The sequence below is a fragment of the Oenanthe melanoleuca genome, chromosome 8, assembly GCF_029582105.1.
Source record: "Oenanthe melanoleuca isolate GR-GAL-2019-014 chromosome 8, OMel1.0, whole genome shotgun sequence".
Lineage (NCBI taxonomy): Eukaryota > Metazoa > Chordata > Aves > Passeriformes > Muscicapidae > Oenanthe > Oenanthe melanoleuca.
Window position 1 is genome coordinate 28,065,135 of NC_079342.1, and position 21,785 is coordinate 28,086,919.

A 21,785-nucleotide genomic window follows, 5' to 3' on the forward strand; every position below is an offset into this window, starting at 1 on the left:
GCTCTCTAGAAAGCCACAACTACAAGAGAGAGAGAGAGAACAAAAACCAACACTTGCCATTCCCAGGGAATAGAAGGAAATCTCATGACTGACTGAGGGAACTCTGTATTTTTTTCCCTCTAAAAATTAAAATGCAAATTGGCTGCTTTCATAGACATAGATGTCTATGTCAGAGAGGTGTGCTCTTTATAATCTTTATTTATTACACTGCAGCCCACTAACTATTAATTAACAAACAAACAGTAATTCCTTCTCCTTTCTCAGGAGTAACTTGCAGGTGCTTTTAATGAAGAATGAAGGTGATGTCCAGAATCCAGGAGTGATACAGCCTGCATAGAGCTCTGGCAGAGGATCGTGTCACTAAAGAGTATCTAACCATGGTAATGGTTCAAGTCCCTGCTTCTGGCTCACCCCAAATGTAAAAGGATCCATCTCTCTCCTTAACCACAGATTCTGTGGACAACGCTAAGCCTCCAGTCTGTTTTCTCACCAAGCATGAAATGGTGAGTTGTAGTGGGCAGTGTGAAGGAACCTGAACAGACATGGGAACCCACAATATCGCTAAGAAATTTGAATGTAAACAGAAATAATTCTATTTACTTGCCACAAATAGAGGCAAAAAGCTGCCAAAGTATATAAGTGAGCATGTGTATGTGTGAGCATGTTCATGGATTTTGATGCTAAAAGAAAAACTATTACATATTGCTTTGGAAAATGTTATTCAGCACTTTTTTTAAAGATAACCAAGATGAAATTATGGTATTGCTTTTTATTAAAAAAAAAAAAAAAAAAGCCACTTGTAATAATTTAAGAAATATTTTAACAATGAGGAAAGTGTAACACAGTAATTTAAAAGATATTTAAAGAATACTGCTCACACAGACTAAAGATGAAAATTCATCTCTAGCAATTAATAAAATTAAGCAACTCTGAGTATGTCTTTCAGAAACCTTATTTAAGAAAATAAATGAACACACATTAAAGATTAGAAAACTTCATTCAGATACTATTCTGCAGTTTTGGAAGCAAAAGGAGATTCACAATCCATGTAATGAAGATTTGCTGGTGAATTACAAATGGCAATAAACACCCTGTTTGTAAATCACACTGGGGAAAAATACTGCTCATCATCTCTCACCATGCATACAGGTAAGAGCTGTGAAATTCAGTATCAGTATTTAGAACAAAAAACCCCAATGCCTTTCAGTCACCCAGTGAAGATTCAGTTTTTCAGCCCTTTTATATAGGTGAAACCAGCTCAACAGTGTTTTGTTTTCTAATTACAGACTCCACAATGCTTGAGTGTACATGCCAAGGGATGGATGAAGATTTACAAGTAGATTGAAGACATGGATATGGCAGAGACTGGCAGAAACTGGAAGGAATCTCAGAAATCTACAACACTTCATTAACCTGCTGTCAAGATGCCTTGAGGTAAACTAAACCTTCCACGCCTGATATTCCCTTCTGCAAACCAGGAGAAAAGAAATTTAATTGTTCAGCCTTTTCTGATGTGAGAACTGAATTTTACAGCCCTTTTCCTCAGAGAATTAACACAGTTTAGAGAGACAACAGCCACCAGCTTCTGTGTACTGCAAAGAACCACTGATGGACAAGTAATACCTGCACGCTGTCAGAACCTTCAGCTGCTTGTGTGTAGAGTCAAACAGCCACCCTTCCTCGTGGATATTTTCTAGTGAGGGCATCACACCAATTCTTCTTATTAAATTTTTCTTATTCTTATAGAGATTTCTTATAAATAATTACTTTTTAAATACAGGTGTCTAAACTCTCATATTTTTTCTGAAAGCTTTGGAGTGCCTAATACTGGCAGAATATGTTTATCCTGATCTTCTAATAGGATCTCTCCTTTTTAAAAGCTCTTCTCCAAAGTTTTAAAGTGTTCTGCACTTTTAAATGTTTTCCTTGTATGTATGTCTGTGTACTACTTTTGCTAATGTTAAGTACTGCTGTGATGTAGATTCAAATCAGATCAAATGGAAAGCTCTCCAAAGGAATAAACCAACAAAAAACTCCAAAACCCAAACCAAAAAATGAACCAAAAATTACATACAGATCCACAAATGCTGGGAAATACCCTGCTGAAATACTATGGAAGTTGAATCATGGCATCTTCAAGTACAGATCAAATAGCAGCCTTCAAAAAAATTCCCACGTAACGTGAATTATGAAATCAATAATCAAAGCCAGGAGATTGAGCAGGTTTCTCCACTTGAAGCAAAATATTCTTTAGCATGTCAGAAGAGTGACATAACAAACTTGCTGCCAGCGAAATAGTTTGTGATGGACTGAAGTGACTGATGACCTGAGAAATACTTCCACAGTACTGACAAAATGGACAATAAACTGAAAAATAAACCCTCAAAAGTGCAAAACAATGCCCACAGGAAAATGTCAGTGGTACAGAAATGAGGAGAAAAACTCATCATTTATTACAGTCACTGTGGAGATGTGAAATGAGCTCAAGTCAGTTAAATCTGAAAGCAATATGACATTCATAAAAACAAACAAGAGAACACAAATCATCAATGTATTTTCCCAATGTATCCACAGATCACACACATCTTGAATGCCACCACAACTGTTTTCATTTTGCCAAAGGAAAAGTGAAGCAGTTATGGAAACACAGGAGAGGATGAAGTATTAAAACAGGTATCAGCAGCTGAAAGCTATATAACATTGATATATATAACATTGATATATATATAGATATATATATAGATATATATAACATTATGATCAGAATTATCAAATCAGGATGCTTGTCATTCAGAAACACTAAATCCCACATGCTTCATCTCCAGCACCAGCTGAATTAAATACTAACATTAGTCCCAAAACAGACTATTAGTTCCAGATATTTCTCTGTTAAAAAACCATATGCTTCAGAGCTATATGAATTGGGACAAAAATTAAGATTTACAGATATATAATTTGCAATTCTACAATTTATACACTGGCATCACTTTTCTTATTTAAAATGAAAAGCTAACGAAATACTTACCTCTGGCTGAATTGCTTTAAATACAGGCACATCCATTAATGTTATTTGACCCTGGAATAAAAATTTCAAAAAAAATAAGTTAAAAATCAAAATTAACCTTGCATTCCATTTAGGTGCTGTGCTGCTTAAGAACTGCATTGTTCTGTTTCCTTTTCTTATTTGGCTTTCTTTTTGTATGTAATTTCAGAGGTTTCAGCTTCTATCACAGGGTCATCCTGCAAAAGCAAAGAAACACATGCTTCCCAGGTTTACATACACAAATAATAAACAAATTATGATAAATTATTCTCAGGAGCATAATCCTGCAGTTATATAGGCAAGTAAGAGCTTGAAGTCAGAAACATGATACAAGAGCCTTCCCAAGAAGACAAGGAACTGACTGCAGCTGCTCAAGGGTAGCTTCTCTCCAAACTCTGAGAGTCACTCCAGCTACACAATTCTTCTGAAACATCCCTACAACTTTTTAATCAATACTTGAATTACATTTGAGTACCAAAGCAAAGCAATTGTTCAGTTGCTCAGCAACAGCTAAAATTAAACACAGTCATCTTTTTTTCAGCAAGGTAGAGTCAATAAGAGCATTTTCATTCTGGGATGTTTGCTTAGCTCTGAAAAGAGTAAAGTCAAAGACCAGGTTTTGCATTTTGAAATATATTCACAGAGCCTTATTTTAAGTTTATTAATCCTGCACATTTAAGGATTGCTGACAGCCTATGTATCCAGAAAAAAAAGATCATTTCATTCAAAGGTAGCCCTGAAATACCAATACCATCCGAGTTAGGTATCACAAATTTTCTTTTAATCATGAATCCAGGGACCTTGCTCTATTCCCTCAGCTGTCAGCTGCACAGCTTTATTCCCATTTCCTTGAAAACAGCAGTGCTCCATATATATACTCCAAGTACACACTGACAGCTTTGTGACTCTCACAAATTGCAACTGCCATTGGACACCACTGTGGATGGCAGAACAGTGCCTCAGAGAAAGCCAGCCTTGCAGGAAAACTTTAACTGGGATGCTCTAGGTGAGAGTCAGCAAGTACAGAGATATACCTGCTCTAATGAGGCAAGATGTAAAGACAACCAAATTTATACTTGGTAGCACATCCTGGCCTGTAAATGTGTTTTTAGAAAGGAATTCTGACAGTCAATGACAAACCTAAAAAAAATTATATATATCATTTGTAACCAACACCCTGATTCATCTGGTATTTTGCAGTAAAACACCAGGGAAGTAACAAGCCCTTTAAATGTTCCACTTTTACACACACAATCTCTTTCCTGGGCTCTGCTCTTTCCCCCAAACGCCACCAAGTGGGGCTGGAATGTCGACGTGCTGGAGGGCAGGAAGTCTCTGCAGAGGGATCTGGACAGGCTGGATCAATGGCCAGTGGCATGAAGGTCAACAAGGTCAAGAGTTAGGTCTGCCCTTGGATCACAAAAGCCCCAGGCAGAGCTACAGACTGTGATGAAAGTGGTTGGAAAGTGAGGAACCCAGTCCTGGAACAGCAGCCACAGAACTCCATCTCCAGTCTCCAGTGTGCTTGAGTCTATCAAGCAGAAACATGGTATTTTTGGTGAATATGTGGGTGAATGGGTGCATCATGCTCTCAGTAAAGCAAATTAACAGGAAAATTGGTTCGGTTTGGGAAGGTGAAATGAAAAGAATGGGCACTTCAATAAAATTCAATAGAAGGCACGTTAAAAGATCCTTACAAAAGACACAGGCATTTCAATAGTTATTAATGCTTCACTGCAAATCCTCCTCATTAAAACAAGATTGCAATAACAGCACAACAAAAATAAGACAGGAAAGTGATTCTTTGTTCACACTGAAGAGAGAAGACTTTAAAATAAATGTCTTTCTTGCTAGCCCTCCAGAATCCATCCTCTTCATCAGCCTGAACTGCCTTAGCTAAATGTGACTTGCTTCAGCAGTGACTTCTAAACAAATTACTGCTTTAAAATGGGATCAATAAAAAATACTTATGGAATAAAAAGTATTATTAGAACTTCACACCATAATTTATGTATCAAAATGAATGCATACATTTTAAACAGAGACATTAAAAATGAGATTTCAACACTGAAAAAACACACAAGTGTCAAGGTTCAGGATTAATGCTCATTACTAAAAATATTTGAAAGTGCTATCAAGTACATTACAATATTTTAAAAAGTCTGACAATTATAAAACCTCTGGAACTTTTAACAGAGAAACCTCTATTTTCTAGTACCATGCTGATATCAAGCTGACACGTTTTTTTCCTAGCTTGGTTGACACATTTTTGCTTTTATTAAAAGCTTAAGTAACACTGTATCACAGAAGCATTTGTTCAAGAAACATTCCTTACTGCAGTTCCTTTCTAAGTGAGCTTGAAATTTCCATTATGAGTTCCCAGGGCTTAGCAAATTGCTCATAATTCAAAGGAATCAAGCCACTGAGAGCTGAATATCTAAGCTGATTGCTAAAATGCCATTTCAGTTTGACAGTGTAACTCATATTAGAGTCTAAAACTATGTTTAACAAAGCATATTTTTTTAAACATTAACTTGCTCATATTTATAAGTATATTTATAAGTCTAACAACTGAATTTTTAACTCTTTTAAAACGTGCTCATTCACTGCTAAGTAAATAAAGCAGACTGAAATGCTGGCAGTCTAACTGAAATGACACTTGAAATGACAGAGCACTTGAAATGACAAAGCTTCAAAAATAATTTATGAGTTTTATGTTATGTGCCATGGCTCAACTCTCAACAGCAACAAAAACCTTCTGCCTTGACCATCTCAAGAGAAATTTAAAACCCAATAAACAAAGTCCCTAATTTGGTTTCTGCTAGTGAGAGAGATACAATGCTTTAACTTTTCTCGCTTCAGCTCCTGAACCCAGCCAATACAAATTCTTGGAAAGCTTCCCTCTCCCAAATGTGGTTTAATGCTTTAATATTCCAACCAAAAATTATAAGTGTTCAAATCAACTTATTACATGAAGCACGCCAACCATAACTTCTCTGGTTTTGGAGCTGCCAGCTACACAGATTTTAGAAAAATAAAAATAATTACATGTGCAATACAAAACTGTGAACTTGCCCTTACTTACCATTTAAATAAGCATTCTGACTAAACAAAGATAGGAAAACCTGGTCTTTTCTCTTTCCAGAAGTGGTACCTCTACCAAGTTCATCTAGATAATAAATTGCAGAGGGTGAGCTGAATGGAGGTTTTGTTTCTGTCTGCCCTAGATCCTAGATAACGGTTCTAGAATATGAGTAGAAAAGGAATGTTTTTAATATATCACAATTATATTTCCCAATTCTCAACCATTTGAAGAGCTGTATAAGACAAAATCATCTTTTAAGAGTGGTGCATGATAATTTTCCAATTAACACACTGGAATGGCTGCTGGAAGACACTTCCCCACCTCTTCACAGCCATAGAGTTTTCCATGTATAGAAGACCTTGCCTGGGAAGTCTCCAATAGCCAAGTGTAAAAATATTTTAGCTCTTGTGAGTGTTGAGAAGCTGGACTTGTTAACAATTAAGTGCTTCGAAATACCAAAATTATTGCCACATAGCTTCGTATAAAGAAGTTTTACCCCTCTCTTGGGGAGGTCTGCCAGGTCAGAAATTTTACATTCAAACAACTCAGGACTACATTTCTGTGTGCTGTTTCTTTGAGGAATATGAAGAAGCTTAATGAAATAAATTTATTGAAATAAAATATTAGTGAAATAAAATATTTCCTGATTCTTTCTCTTTTCTATGAGGACACATAGATTACCCTCCTTCCACAAAAACCTGTAACTGAAGAACTTATAGTTCCAGTTACAACCACTGCATTAAGCTCCTCTCCACATTTTTATATGAAAGTTCTCATTGGACCTGGGCTATATTCCCACTTTTCTAGTACCTAGTCCTTCTCAAGCATGAACTCTTTCTATAAGGCCACTTGCTGTATGTACTACAAGTTTTCCTGCCATGTACCTACCCTAAGGTCAGGGCACTTACCCCACTGCTCTCTCCCATACAGAAAACCCTCAGTGTAAAAAGAAACTCAGCTTCTGTTTGAGATGAACAAGTCAAATGTCTGCACTCTGGTCATTGAAGAATACTGCCATTACCTGATTTTCCTTGAAGCCATGTTGGTTCAAGCAGCACTTCATAAATTGTTCCTTAATCTGAATTTCTAGAAGGAATTATATTTAAGCCTTCCAACTTGGCTTAGCATTTTCTCTCTGGGCTGCCAGGATATTTTCCTCACTGAAAAAATACCTAAGCATCTGTTAAGCACAACATCAGCAGAAGAATAATTCTGCTGTCCAGAATGAACAACAGGGGATTCAAGTTCCTGTGTTGAAGCTCTACTTGCTTTCTCACAAAGTCCACTCCAAAACGTGTATCATTAATAGTTCCTCCACACACTATAATTAAGTTGCTGTTTCTCGCTCTCATTGGGAACATATTTACTCTAATATTCTGCAAAGTAAAGTTAACAGGATGTAGATAATCTGATATTTTCACTATCATAAGAAGGTCTCTGAGAACTCCTCCTTTTTTCATTGAAATCATTTTTAAATATACTCTATTTGCACATTGTTTCCAAAATAAGCAGTATTTTCTTCCAACAACCATTTGACAAAGCTTCAAGGGAATGAAAAAGAAGAAATACACATACATCTTAGCATGAGCTTACTCCATAGCACTTCCAGGGACTAGGGCAAAGAATAAAGAATCCTTCACAGATAACTAGGTGGGAAAAAAAAGCAATGGATTTATACAGCTGTGCTTCCCTTAATTCTACCTCAAATATTTACAGCACCGTGGCTAAGTTGAAGTATAAAATGGAAAAATGAGTCAAAAAGTAATAAACAGTCTAATAATTAAACAGTAGCTGTCTAAGAAATAAGAATTTACTGTAAAGCAAAAAATAAATATTTCCTCAACCTGAGGTTGGCCAGCACCTTAATTTGGAGCTCATGTCCCCAAGCATTCTCCTTCTTTCCTTCAGCCTCACCAACCTCCCCTTTCCACTGCCACTGCAGCACTAACAGATGCCTCCCCCAAGAACTGTGCCCTGTGTGCTCAAAACCACACTGCCCCCTTGGATGAGAATGGGGAGCATTCACTGCAGCCATGCTGACCCTGGACACACAACGGCCTCCCCAGCAGGGCCAGACACCACAGGGCAACCCTGGCACCAGCCTGGCTGTGGCTTCCAGCCCAGCAGTAAAGAAATGAGCAGTGACCAGCCTAAAAGCAGGTCTTTAAATCAGAGATGGTCTCCTTAGTAGTTCCATCTACAAAGCTGGCCATTGAATCCTTAAATGTGTCCACTTCCTACTCATTGACTGGGTTCTTCTTCCCCAAAATCTATGCAACACTCAGGTATTCAATACATCCCCTGGAAGCTTTCTGTAAGCCACAAGGTGATAAAGCAAACCATAAACTTGCAACAGCAGCAGCAGGGCCTGAAGATCTCACCCATTTCTGTAACTCAGCCCTTTCCAAAGCAGCCTCCAACCTTAGGAAGAATTAAAACCACCCAGTTGCTAACAAAGTTGTAACAGATTATTACATCTCTGTTACAATGAGAATGTCCATTGCTGTTCAGATTGACCCCCTTGAAGGGCTGCTTATGAGACAAAGGACCATTACACAAAACAGCACTCCTGTGTGCTCAGAATAGTGTTAGATGACTGCCAAATGGGATAATACACAAATAAAATCACCACAAATATCTGCACTCAGGTTTCTCCTTGGCATGGTAGTAGCTTCTTGAAAATACAAGATTACAAGTGATAGCTTTTGTTGTCCAACTTGTCTCTTACCCACTAAATGACTTAACAGATAGAGTTTTGAAATAATAATGATGTCTCTGAGACAGTGGGAACTGAAAATACAGCTGTCTCTCTCATTGGTACTGAAATCATCACGTGGATCTTATTTTCAGCATATCTCAGACACGATTATCTTTCAGATTTTTGTTCTTCCTCCTCTGGCATAACTGTACTTCTCCCATCTGTGCACAGTGACCCATTCTGATCAAAATGTAGCAAATCACAGAAGGTACAGGATGGGACTTCACACAATTTATGCTGACTTTATCAGTGAACTCTCACCTTTCCACTGCCTCTGTACAGGAACTCTTTTCCATTGGAGCCAAGGTTTCCTAACCATTATTTGGACAGATGTCTAACTACCTCTTGTGCAGCAACTTACTTTTATTGCTATTTTACTGGCTTTTTCATGTTATCTTTCCTCTCAATCAATAAGCTACTTAGGTAGCCCACAAATTACTTCATCCTTCTACCACTTTAAAATAAATTAAAATGAGATACATATATTTTATATATGTGTGTATATATATATATATATATAATTTTGGGGCTTTTTTGGGATTTTTTTTTAGGTTTTTTGGGGGGTTTGAAGGTTTTCTTAAGGTATTTGTTAGAGGTATCATACATGTTATGGTGTACCATATACATAATATTGTTATTTTAAACAGTATACACTCAGCTGTTCCAGAGACATGTCTGTAGCCTGCACTGGATCCATTTCATAAGAGCTATCACTAAACAAGACGCTTTCTTTCATACCTTGAAAATGCAACTGGCAGCATATCCATGTCCAACCCAAGAGTTACTACCCACCACCAGAAAACCTCACACACTTTTGCACCCTCAAGATCTTGGACCTATTACATCACTCTGAAGGCCTTCACATCCACACTGAAACCAAGATGAAGATTTTACACCTTTGTTATAGCAGGACAAAACCCAGGAAGATTAAGGAAGTGGCCAAAAATGAAAACCATCTTAAGGGTCAAAGACACTTTTCCTCCAGGGTACCTAAGTTTTTGGCAAATTTACTTATTTCTACAACCTTCAGCAAGAATGATCAGAAAAAGACAGCACTCAAAGCAAAAAGGAGCTGAAAAGCAGATGCCTGTGCCTGGGGAACAAATATTAACAAAGAAGTGCAGCTGTGTAAAGAAACATTGAAAAAGAAATTAAATTAATTATTTCCTTGCCAAAGGACTGAATACTGATGATTTTGTTCAGTAGTTCAGAATTCTACATGCAAGGTGTTTAATATTGATTTACAGTAAATCAAACCTGCTATGAAGAACTAGATACTTTAAAAAGAAAAAGGGTTAAAAGTAAAGATGCTTCTTTTGAGTGACCAAGAGAACAGCAAAATTATACTTAGTAATAGAAACCAAAAATACAGGCACAGCTTCATAACTGTAATGTGAAATACTTAATTAAAAGATTCCTGTTGGTGAGTAGAACTCTACCCACTTCAAGGCATAACATGGAAACAGGAAAAACACTGAATTTCAATATAGATTTTTATCTAACAAAGATTTCTTAAGTAAGTAACATTTAGAACACACAGAGTCAAAGGTTGCTGGATTTGAGAGGAGGAGGATTAGATGGTGGAGCAAAAGGATTATGAAGTGTAATTCTCCGACAAGGCACCTCTGTATATTCTGCTGTCCAAGTGAGTGACAGCAGCTCCACAGAGACTGACTGATCTATTCTCCTGCCCAACAGCATCTACCACTGGTAAATAGTAAAGCCATTCAACAAACTCATTCTGACCTGAATGCATAATTTCACTTGAATTCATGTCCCTAGCCCCAAATTCCCTAAGTATTTGGATTTACTTTATGTACAGGAATCATAAGATAAAACCAGAAGGATAGCCAGACCCAAAAAAATCTTCCCATGGAAAGTAGGTGATTTATTGCCCAGCTGTTCCTGACAAAAGTGCAAGGAAGAGGCCCAAACCACATGACTTGAGCCTCAGTCAGGAATAAATCCCATAATTAATTATGATCTCTAGCCAAGAAGAATTTAATGTGTAAGTACCACTTCATAATCCAATTGCTTTAAATTTTCAGTGTTCTCATTAAAATCAATTGAGCCAATAATTAACTGAAATAGTTATGAACAATTACAAACCAAAAGAAACTAAACTGGAATATTTTGCAACACATATTACTCCACATCAATAACCTCCCCAGGACAACTCCTCATGAATCTCATTACTTGAATTAGAAATACATTAAGAGCTTAGCAATCTTTCTAGTAACATACCCAAATCACTTAGAGGGACCATCTGCTGTCCTCACCTCTACAGGGAGTAAAAACAAAACAATCACCCAATGTTTTAGTTAAACATCTCATTATTCTGTGCACCCAAAAGAAGAAAACTAGAAAAGCTTCCTAGAGCAAGAATTAGCAGAGTTAAGAATTAAAATGTCTCTGGAAAAAAAATCCAAATACAAATCAAGTATAGCCTTGCAACTAAAATATGAATGTCAGAATTAAGCTGCATCACATAGAATAAAGAATCTTTTGCCTATCTACATATAAGAGTATGAAAAATACCTGGACAGAGCCCAAAAAGATCTCTTAATTCCAAACAGAATAGAGACTAGGAAGAACTAAAGAACAGGATCTGTTTTCAAAACCCATGCATGACAGAAGCAAGGCAAAAAAGTACAGAAATAGAGAAGCAGAGGAAAAGCTGCAAAGGAGATTCACACACAAAGTAAATAGAATTCCTGGACTTGCTTACCGCATATTCCTCTGGTGTAACCTTTAGAACATCAAATACCACTGCATCAAAGCTCTTCTTCAGTTCAGCTGAACCCTTGTCACTCAAGGACTCAGAGCTGCTGCTCTTCTGCAGAAACAACAACAAAAAAACAAAAAAACAAAAAAACAAAACAAAAAAAAACAAAAAAAAAAACACAAAAACAAAAAAAAAAAAAAAAAAAAAAAAAACAAAAAAAAAAAACAAAAAAAAAACAAAAAAAAAAAAAAAAAAAAAAAACAACACTGAGGATATTTTAGACCTCTCCTCTTCTTTTTGTCTTCTCTTTTTTACACTCCCAAAAGCAAAATTTCTGTTTAAACTTCACCGATCACATAATTTTTCTACTGTGTAAATTATCAATTCAAATTCAGTCACAGAACACACTTTCTCCTCACATGGACTGCAAAACATCAGACCCTCAAAGTGACATCTGGATTTCTATGGACTTCCTTCCAGCTGAAGGAGGGCAGGGCTAGATGAGATATTATGAAGAAGTTCTTTGCAGTGAGGGTGAGGACCTAGAACAGATTGCCCAGAGAAGCTGTGGCTGCCTCACCTCTAGAAGTGTCCAAGGCCAGGTTGGACAGGGCTTGGAACAGACTGGGATAGTGGAAGGTGTCCCTGCCCATGGCAGGGGGTGGCACTAGATGGGCTGTACCATCTCTTCCAATCCCAGTAATTCCATGACTTCAAAGGAATTGCTCAAAACACAACAGTTATATTTCAGTGCATAATTAAATTCCAATTTTATTGACAGGAAAGGTAATAACAGCAACTATATCAACAAAAGTAATACGGTCACACTGAATTTCAAACAGAAAAAATATCATGATGGCAAGGAAAAAGACAAGGTCTGCCCCAAAGGAATAGTTATCAAGTCTCTTCCTTTTTCTCTTAAAAATTTAGGAGCTTGCAAAAATTACACTGAGCTACATTTGTTCTTTTTGAAGACATTTAGCAGAAGGAATTTTAGTGTTGTTTTTAAATTACAGTAATTCATATTTGCAAAAAATACCAGGTCCTAGGATATCATTCTATGAACATTTATCTACAAAATAAAGATTTGGCTTCCCTGCAAAACACAAATGTGGTTCAAAAAATTAGCACTTTATATTGGTTTCATATACAGTTTTCACATTAAAGCAGTACACCTGTGCTATGTGCAATCACTTCCTCTAGCACATAGATGCAGACCTAGATTCTATTTATTCATTGCTGAAGTTGTGGCACAGGAGGTTAGGCTTGGGTATTAGGAAAAGGTTCTTCCCCAGAGGGTGGTGGGCACTGGCCAGGCTCCCCAGGGAATGGGCATGGCCCCAAGGGTGCCAGAGCTCCAGGAGGGTTTGGACAATGCTCCCAGGGATGCACAGGGTAGGGTTGTTGGGGTGGCCACATAATCAAGGCTCTTTCTGACAGTCTGTGATATTTTACTGCTAATGTTGCAAGCTTTCAAGGCCATGGACATGAGTCCTTGAGAATTCAGCTGGTTGAAATAAACTCACGTCGATTTTCAAGCACTTTTGTTATAAGGACACCCTATAAAGAAAATGCTTATTTAATAATGATGTTCACTTCTAATTAGATTGTGAGAGCACAATCTCTCTGAAAAAATCTGCCTTTGAAAACACCACCAAAAACTCCAAACAAGATAGGCATTTTCAGTAACCAGTGTGCTTACAGAAACATTTCAGTTACAAGTCCTCTTTCCTACTTCTTAGTCAAGATTTAAAAAAAAAATACCACTTGCTTAAAGCAAATTCATGTAATTTTGCCAAAATATATTTTAGCCAATTTTATCAGACATCACATAAACATTCAAGACTATCTTGCTAGGTAAAAAGGTTGCTTTAATCCAAGAAAATTTTTCAGGTGCATGTCAGAAAATAGTCAACAATTCATGAAGCAATTATAAGGGGAGTAAAATAATCTATATAAAAACATGCAATGGTCTTGGAGACTGATGCCAGCTTTCTTGACAATAGTAGTGAAATTGTGGTGGAGATTGTTTGGTTCCTTTTGGTACAAGACCCCAGTTTTCCTTTCACCTTGTTTGTGGTACTCCTCATTTCCACACACAAGCAGCTATCAAAACTCATCTGTAAATATGCAAATGAACAAAACATCTTTGGTACAATCCAGAGATTTGAGGAAGGAAGCAACTACAGTCAGGACTTTGTGGCTCTCATCACAACAGACTTTGTACTGAACAATTTCAGCCCAAGTCTATTTCTCAACAAGTAGCTGACAAATGGAAAACTACATTCCCTTCAAAATAACAGGCATCAGCAGATGAGGTCAATCTCCACTGCCTGGCTGATGCACACATTCAACTCACAAGCTGTTCATTTCTAGAGGGCAGAAGCTTTGATGGGCAGGAGGGAACCCTACCTATGCCAGAATATAGTCCAAGAGATAAAGGGAACAGCTTTATCCCACTGCTGCTGTGTCAGACTGCTCCTCAGTACATGCACACAAGTACCTGTCAAAGAAAAGAACATTTCCCACCAGCCTTGCCAAGCCAGCTTAACATGCTAGGAGCATCTATTCTTGTTAAAACTTGAAAAGAAAAGCTTTCTTGTCTAGATGTGATGGAAGAGAACATGGAAAAATGCAACTTTGGCTATGGTATATGCAAGTTCATGCTCTATTTTGGTTTGCCAAGTTCAGGACTTAACACTGCATTCACACTAAACTGGGGTGTATGAAACTTACACAAAGAACAAGAATCTGTTGGACAAGAGCTGTTAAAAGAAAAACTTACATTTTAGTGCACTTAAAGTAAAAATGCAGTACTTAGTCACCCAGTAACTGAGGTTTTCAGTCCTTACCTCTGAGGCAGTAGCTGCAATATTCACACTGCTGGACTGCCCGTTCATTAGGTCCATACTGCCCACACCATTAATCTTCAGCCCTACATTTACAGCAGCAGGATCATCTCCAAGGCAACCGAATAACCATTCCTACAAAGAGCAAAAACGTGTCAGAAACCACTTTCTGCAGGGCTTTTAATCAAGATTCAGTGCCTAAAATCCTTAACAAAAATAAAGGACTTCCAAAATGGCTACACCACTCTGAGGTCCAGACTTTAGATCCTAACCTGTACTTTAAAATTACCTACTTAAAACCAACATAAACAACTGATGGTTCCATTAAGAGCCATCAGTCGCTGGCAGCATTGACTTACCATATTATTTTCCCCTATTATTTTCTCTATGCCAGGAATATGTAAATATAGGCAGTAGCCCTAAAAGACTGAAATCTGCAACATCAGTTCACATATGATGCTTTTCCTTCTATTACCAACTTTAAAAAGTATATTCCAGATGTTAACTCTATTAGGTAATTTTAACAAGGTACTATCCAATCACTTCTTATCTTACAGGACTCTTCACCAGCTTCAAGCAAAAATTATTACATTGAAAGCTATTAAAAGTACAAGTGGAATTTAGAATTTATACTTTTCTTCAAAAATGACCCAAACTATTGCTTAGCAAAAAAAACCCTGAACAGAAAAACACACAAAGGAAAACTCCACACACTGACTTTTAATGCATCCTTGCATGAATACTATGACTTTTCGGAGTAAAGGCTGCAAAGAAGTGGAAGCCTTTGGCATCCACTATAAAAACAGTAAGAATACCCAAACCCAGAGTGTTACAGAGTAAAAACTGGTTTGTGCTTAAATTAATGAGCTGTTAGTGCCCTCTAGTGTGAAAACTACTATAAATCAGTTTCCATGGATCTATGTCTATAGCACAACATGACTGCTTCCAAAGTTGCCGCTGTTTACAAAATTCACTTTTGGTTTGCGGTTTAATTCAGCTATTGCATGGTCTGAAAATAAATGGACAGCAACAGATAACTGGGTAATTACACATGACAAAACAGTATTACAGCAGTTCATATTTAATGCCTCTAAGCAATGAAATAAAATAATTTGAAAAGCTGTATCTCAAAGTGACCTAAACCACGTATGTCAGACAGACAAGCCTGGAAAGCAAGAAATTTCAATATTTAAATAAGAAAATATCCTAAAAAAGAGAGCAATATTTAAGCAATAAAATATCCTCAAATTTTACAGTGTCACCTTAAGAATGCAATACAGAAAGGAAAGCAATGAAAGAGGGCAACGTGGAAAATGTTAGTCAAACACTACAGCATCCAGGTATTTCTGAGTACTACCAGTCCCATCTGAGCTGTGCTTCTGCAGTTCAGGACAGCCACCCACATTCCACCCTTTATTGTTTAGGAAAAAGTGAGGGAAACGCCTCATTCCCAGGACAGAGGATGCTACATTTCACTTTAATGTTACACTTCCCGCCCATGTTGGTTTAATTAACACCAATTCCTCCACTAAACGTGCAATTAACTGCATATAAGATTTAAGTTACAGACCACATAAAGAAAAAAAATCTCATCTCTGGCTTCTGAGTGTCACTGCTGTCCTGTCCTTTCCCATCCGAATTACCCTTCAGATTCTCTTATGGAATATTGCCAAATGCACAGCTCCCCAGTGCCTTGTCCTACAGTTTTTTCATTTACTGAAGGGAAAAGCACAGAAATAAAACTCTGATCCATTGCAAGTTTCATTTACACAATGACAGTAGAGAACAGAGGCATCACATCTTCAAAACCAGTTTCAGACCCCCCCACATGCTTAAAATGGTACATTTATCCCAAAGTAATCTCCTCTGCTAAAAAATGCCTACTCTTTAAATATTTGGTGGTTTTTTAACCACTGAATTTTTTTGGAAAGTTGACACTTTGGCTTTGTATGATACAATTATGGAGGGTACGAGTAAATTGTGTAATCTTAAATTAATGGCAGCCAAAAAGGCTGTGCAAGGAAAAAGAAAAAAAAGAAAAACTTGGGTTCTGGGGGCCTTTTTTTTTTTTTTTTTTTTTTTGAGGTGTTTGGATGGTGCTAATTAAAAGAAAATTACACATATCATAGAAGTCTATGGAGCTGGCAGCTCAGCTTCACACCAACAAGAGCAAACTAATTCCTCTATCAGCAAATATTAAAGCCCAGTTTCCTCAATGATGACTCTCACATAAATCACAGCCACCCACAGGAACCTCCTCCTCATATTTCCGACTTCCCACCTCAGAGGATCTGCCTGGAAGGTACAGCAGTGCTGCATGCTGATCCAGGTTTTCCTTTTCTACCTGGTTAATGCCATGGGAGTTGAGAACTCTGTCTCTTAGTTAGGTGTGGGCCACCATGCTGAGAAGTGACCTCTGTGAAGCACACAAACATAGTTTTTTAAATTTATTTTTTTAATAAGTAGGAAATCACTTGGAAAAAAAAACCCTCCACACAAAGGAAATGGAGTTTACAAAATATAACATATACCATCAAGCTGTATCCTAACAAAGTTGTCCAAACATTGATAATTTTGTGCCCATTGCTGTATTACAAGAATATGTCTGAATAAATTTATACTTTTTTCACACTCTGTGGAGATACAGTAAGGAGCTGAATTAGTACTGAACTGCTATAAATATATATATATATCAACTATATATATATCAACTATATATTGCAACCTTGACAATGTTCTCATGTCTAGCAGTTTTCAAAAGTGTATCACTGCTCCCACAACAGAAACAGTCACAGCAACAGTTTTGGTCAATGTGCCACTTGAGACAAATATTGAAAAAAATCCTCACACTAGAATACCTAAATCATTTGCTTCCTATACCATCCCTCTGCTCAACACCAAAATATTCTGTGAACAGCAATATCAGAAAGTGATCAAGAGCAGAGAAGTTCAGAGCAGCACAGCAGCATCTGTGGAATGGCTGTCACCACACTGCAATAGTGAGTCAGTGTTCACTGCCTACCTTGTATATTCAATTATCAAAAGTGAATTACACTGAAGCCTTGACAGACTGTGTGGTATCTTCCTACCTCCTCATGCCATTCATACTGTACAGTAGAAAGCAAACTAAAAATACTGATACAAATATTCATCACACCCAAACAATGAAAATACCTAGACTATTACTGTGGTTTAGCCCCAGCCACCAACTCAGCCCCATGCAGCCACTCGCTCACTCCCCCACAGTGGATGGCAGAGAGAATCAGAAGAATAAAAGTGAAAAATCTCATCAGTTGAGATGGAGACAGCTCACTAGGGAAAGCAAAAGCCATGTGCTCAAGTAAAGCAAAGAATTCATTTGCTGTGTCCCATGCAGGCAGGTGTTCAGCCATCCCCAGGAAAGCACAGCTCCATCCTGTGTAACAGTGACTAGGAAAGGCAAAAGGCAATCCAAATGTCATCCCACCTTCTTTCTCCAGATTTGTGTTATTATATATGGCCTAGAATAACCCTGTTGGGGTCAGCTGTCCTGGCTATACCCCCTCCCAATTTGTTATGCACCCCAGCACTTGCTGGTGGGATGAGGAGCAGAAAAGGCCTTGACTCTGTGTAAGCCCTCAGCAGTAACCAAAATATTCCTGTATTATCAACATTGCTCTCAGCACAAATCCAAAACACAGGCCCACACCAGATACCAGATGGAGAAAATTAACTTTATCCCAGCCAAAGCCAGCACAACTAAGCAGTGTCTGTTACCTTCAGAGAACTTTTCTGCAAATCCACCCAAGGCTGTGCTACTGATCATTCCCTTTCAGCGACTGACCTGCAGATCCCGCTCAAAGGGAAGGCAGCTCGGGGAGGATAAGCAAAGGCAGCAGCAGGGTGTGCCTGAGCACAGCTGCTGCAGAGCCGGCCTGATCTCAGCACAGAGGGGAGCAGAGTGCCCTTTGTTTCAGATAAACAGCCCTGCCAGTGGAGCAGATCAACTGACTGCATCCCAGCTGAGTGAATCAACTGGTGGTGTAAATGCCTCTCCCCGAGCTCTTTGTTAACAGTGACTGTGTCCCGGGGTTAGCTACAGCAGCACGGAGGAGCAGAGAAGTGGCTCTACAAAACACGGAACCAAGGAATTTCAGAGAGCTTCAGCTGGCTTCAACCCACGAATTCCTTCCTGGTGACTGGGGACAGCAGCATCGTGACAGTGAGCTTACTCCAGAGACCAGAAGTGGCAACCTCTCTGCTACTGTGTTGCAACTGTATAGTGCAATTGTTGGAGTTTGCTAAGTTGAACTTGCATTTGTATCGCGATTTCAGTGTATTTCGATGACACTGCTTAACCAAAAATTCTCTGTAACATCAGCTATATTCAAATGGTTAACCCAGCATTAAGCATTACACCCCCCACGTGTAATTCCCCCATGTGTGGAATATCTGAAAGAACCTGAGCAGAGAGTACTGGACTCTCACATACGTCTAAAAGAATACTTACACCTGATTCCCTTTCACAGCACATGTTCTTGGCTCAGTTTGGGTCAAACACGGTCCCAAAAATACTGTGTAACAGCATTTTAACAGACAAACCTAAAATTACATTTGAAACTTCCTGCCCAGAACAGTACAAAAGCTTTGAGGAAACAAACACAGTGAAGTTTTAGGAAAAGCTAAAGACCCAAGATGACCAATATCTTCTTTGTTCTTATTCATAATGTCAATACAATGTGTCATTTGTTTTGATCACAGATCCCCATTAAGAAAACAAAAGTGCATGGATCATTAACTATAAATCCAGAACTACTACCAAAGATTTCAGGGACCAAAAAAAAACAGTTCCAGACACAATGAACCTGAGCTCCTGATCTTGTGGAAACTAGAGACTGCAGGAAAACTTATCGTCTCAAAGGTAAAAGCTGAGACAACTGCTAGGAACCAACACAGTACACAACAAAAAACCCTAAGAAACCAAACATACTAAAAAAAGAGCAAAGCACACACTCCACACCAAAGCAACAAGACTCAAAGAACATAAAAGCTCCTCAATGAAGTATAGTCACCAAGGAACAGGCAAAGAACAAAAAAGAAAAAACAAACTGCACCTTCCAAACTCTAAACTTGTTTCATATTCCAGCCACCAAAGCAGAAGCCCACTCAAATCACTGCACTGTATGAATAAAGACCATATGTACACATCCTTAAAGAAGAAATTAAAATCACCTAAAGCCACACTTTAATTCAGTTTTCAGTAAGCATGATGATATTAAGATAGGAAAACTGATAAAAATAGTAACTTCCACAAAAGACATTTAAAAAAAAGCTCAAGCAACTTAATACTACTCCATTCTCCTGCAGGAAATTTATCACTGAAAATAATAAAATCCCAGACCTAAAATCTCACACACTATGAAATCTCCAGATATGTGAATTTTGGCAAAGCACTGCCTAATCTACCACTAGTGAAGACTGAGACAAGAAACACAAGAAGACACATGTTGGGTAGAGACATGACAAAAACAGATAGGGGAGCATAATATTAAAAAAAAACAGATTACTAAGTTATTAAATATGCAATACCACTACAAATATTAGAACAAAAACCATTGAGAAATACAGGAAAGCAATATAATACAGGACAAATAAAACTATGTGATAGACAGTAGAATGGGGGGAAAAAAAGAAATCAATCATTACAGTACTACTGTACATGACTACTGTAAAATTTCTGCTGTGAATTTCAGCTGAAAATGATGCCACTAAAGCTGTAAGCATGAAGTAGCCACATGAGACCCAGATATCTGCATTAGTTATATGCCAATACTACTTGCAAAGTATTGGAAGAGACACTGATGCTGTACTCTATGTAGTTCTGGTGACCTTGTTTCCAACGAATTTTTTCCATTAAATGCATGCACAGAAGGGCTTGCAGGTGTTCTGCAGGTATTCTGAAGACAGTGGAACTTCTTTCCTAAGTGGAACCCAGGAGACCTCAGCTTACTTATGGTGTGAAACTGAGATCTGCATGAGGACACACTTGCCAGGTTTAACTATCAGGAAGATAAACCATAAGAATAAAATGCAAATTTATGCTCGAAATCTGAATAACAGCAATTGGGTTCTTGAACACTTCTCAGACACCACCACTTATAGCAAATATCTCACAGCTGCTTAAGTCCATTCTGGACTCTTTCCTGACAGAAAACAGTGTTACACGCTGCTGCAGGAGCAGCACAGCTGACCCAGTGACACAGACTCCTGCTGGAAACTCAAAGCACTTCTGTGCTCACACAGCTCACTTCTGTCACACATACATTCTTTCCCTAAGCATCTGTTGCACAATAGTCATAGCAGTATCAGCTGGTTATGCTGCAAGACAGATGAAATTAGAATCCACAGAATAGCAACAAAGGGAACAAAAAATTCTTTCATTAGGTTTGACACTGAAGATTTAAATAAAAAAAGAAGCTTCATTTAAAATCAGATTATCTTTTTCTACCTTAGAAAAGGCTTTACCTGTCAATTCAGTAAAATTATTATTCTTTAAGAAGACACTATTCACAAAGCACTTTCACTATAATTTGTTCTGAATAAATCCTATTGCTGCTTTTATGCACCTCATTCCTCAACTTTGAGAACCGAAAGAGGCTGGGGAAGAAAGAAAAAAATAGAGAGATAATATTAAGGTAACAACAAGGCTCTTTCTCATTCATATCTTGGTTTCCAGCTATCTAAGCCTCTTCTTCATGGTTCTCCAGTACCCAGTGCTCTCCTTTTTAATCTCAAGAACTGGTACAACTTGTAGCTCCCATTTCCTTGGATGAGATAAAGAAAGAAAAACCAAAACTGAAAGCTAGAATATCCTTCTCCAGGGCACAAGTTACTCATTTACCAAATCCCATTACAAAATTCAAACCATTATCTCAGTCTGTCATCAACTTGGAACAGCAATCAAGAAGCTCAGCTCAAAATGGAAATTCTTCCAGGTTAGTTACACACAAATAGGAAGGAGTTCCTTACCACTTTGACTTCCACCACTCAATAGCAGCTTCCCTCAGTGGACTGACTCAGGGCCAAGACTTGACTGGGATATATTCTAACATAAGGCAACAAATTTTAGTATGAGAATGGGTACACAGCTGCAAGCAGTGGCAGATCCAGGCCCTCACAAAGGCATGACTCAAACAGAAGGAAAAGAATCATTGCAGGCAACAAATGGAGTAAGCCAAAAATGTGAACATGTGTGCGTGCTATTTAGGTTTAGCCTGAGGTTGTAAGAGGTTGGTTTTCTGCTAACAAAAGGCCTCTCCAGCAGTGTCTGAGTGTTAAAAGACAAA

General features: G+C 37.9%; 1 protein-coding gene across 4 annotated transcripts in view; it reads right to left on the minus strand.

Annotated features, from left to right (window-relative positions):
- The window catches only part of RALGPS2 (Ral GEF with PH domain and SH3 binding motif 2), a 119,581-nt gene that overhangs the window by 82,926 nt on the left and 14,870 nt on the right, over positions 1-21,785 (minus strand). For all 4 annotated transcript variants that reach the window (XM_056497738.1, XM_056497736.1, XM_056497739.1 and 1 more), the window contains exons 2-4: positions 14,464-14,595; positions 11,615-11,722; positions 3,026-3,076 (exon numbers count right to left, since the gene is read on the minus strand). In XM_056497738.1, coding sequence (XP_056353713.1) covers positions 3,026-3,076; positions 11,615-11,722; positions 14,464-14,520 — 216 coding nt within the window. In that variant the 5' untranslated portion in view covers positions 14,521-14,595. The remainder of the gene's footprint in view (positions 1-3,025; positions 3,077-11,614; positions 11,723-14,463; positions 14,596-21,785) is intronic.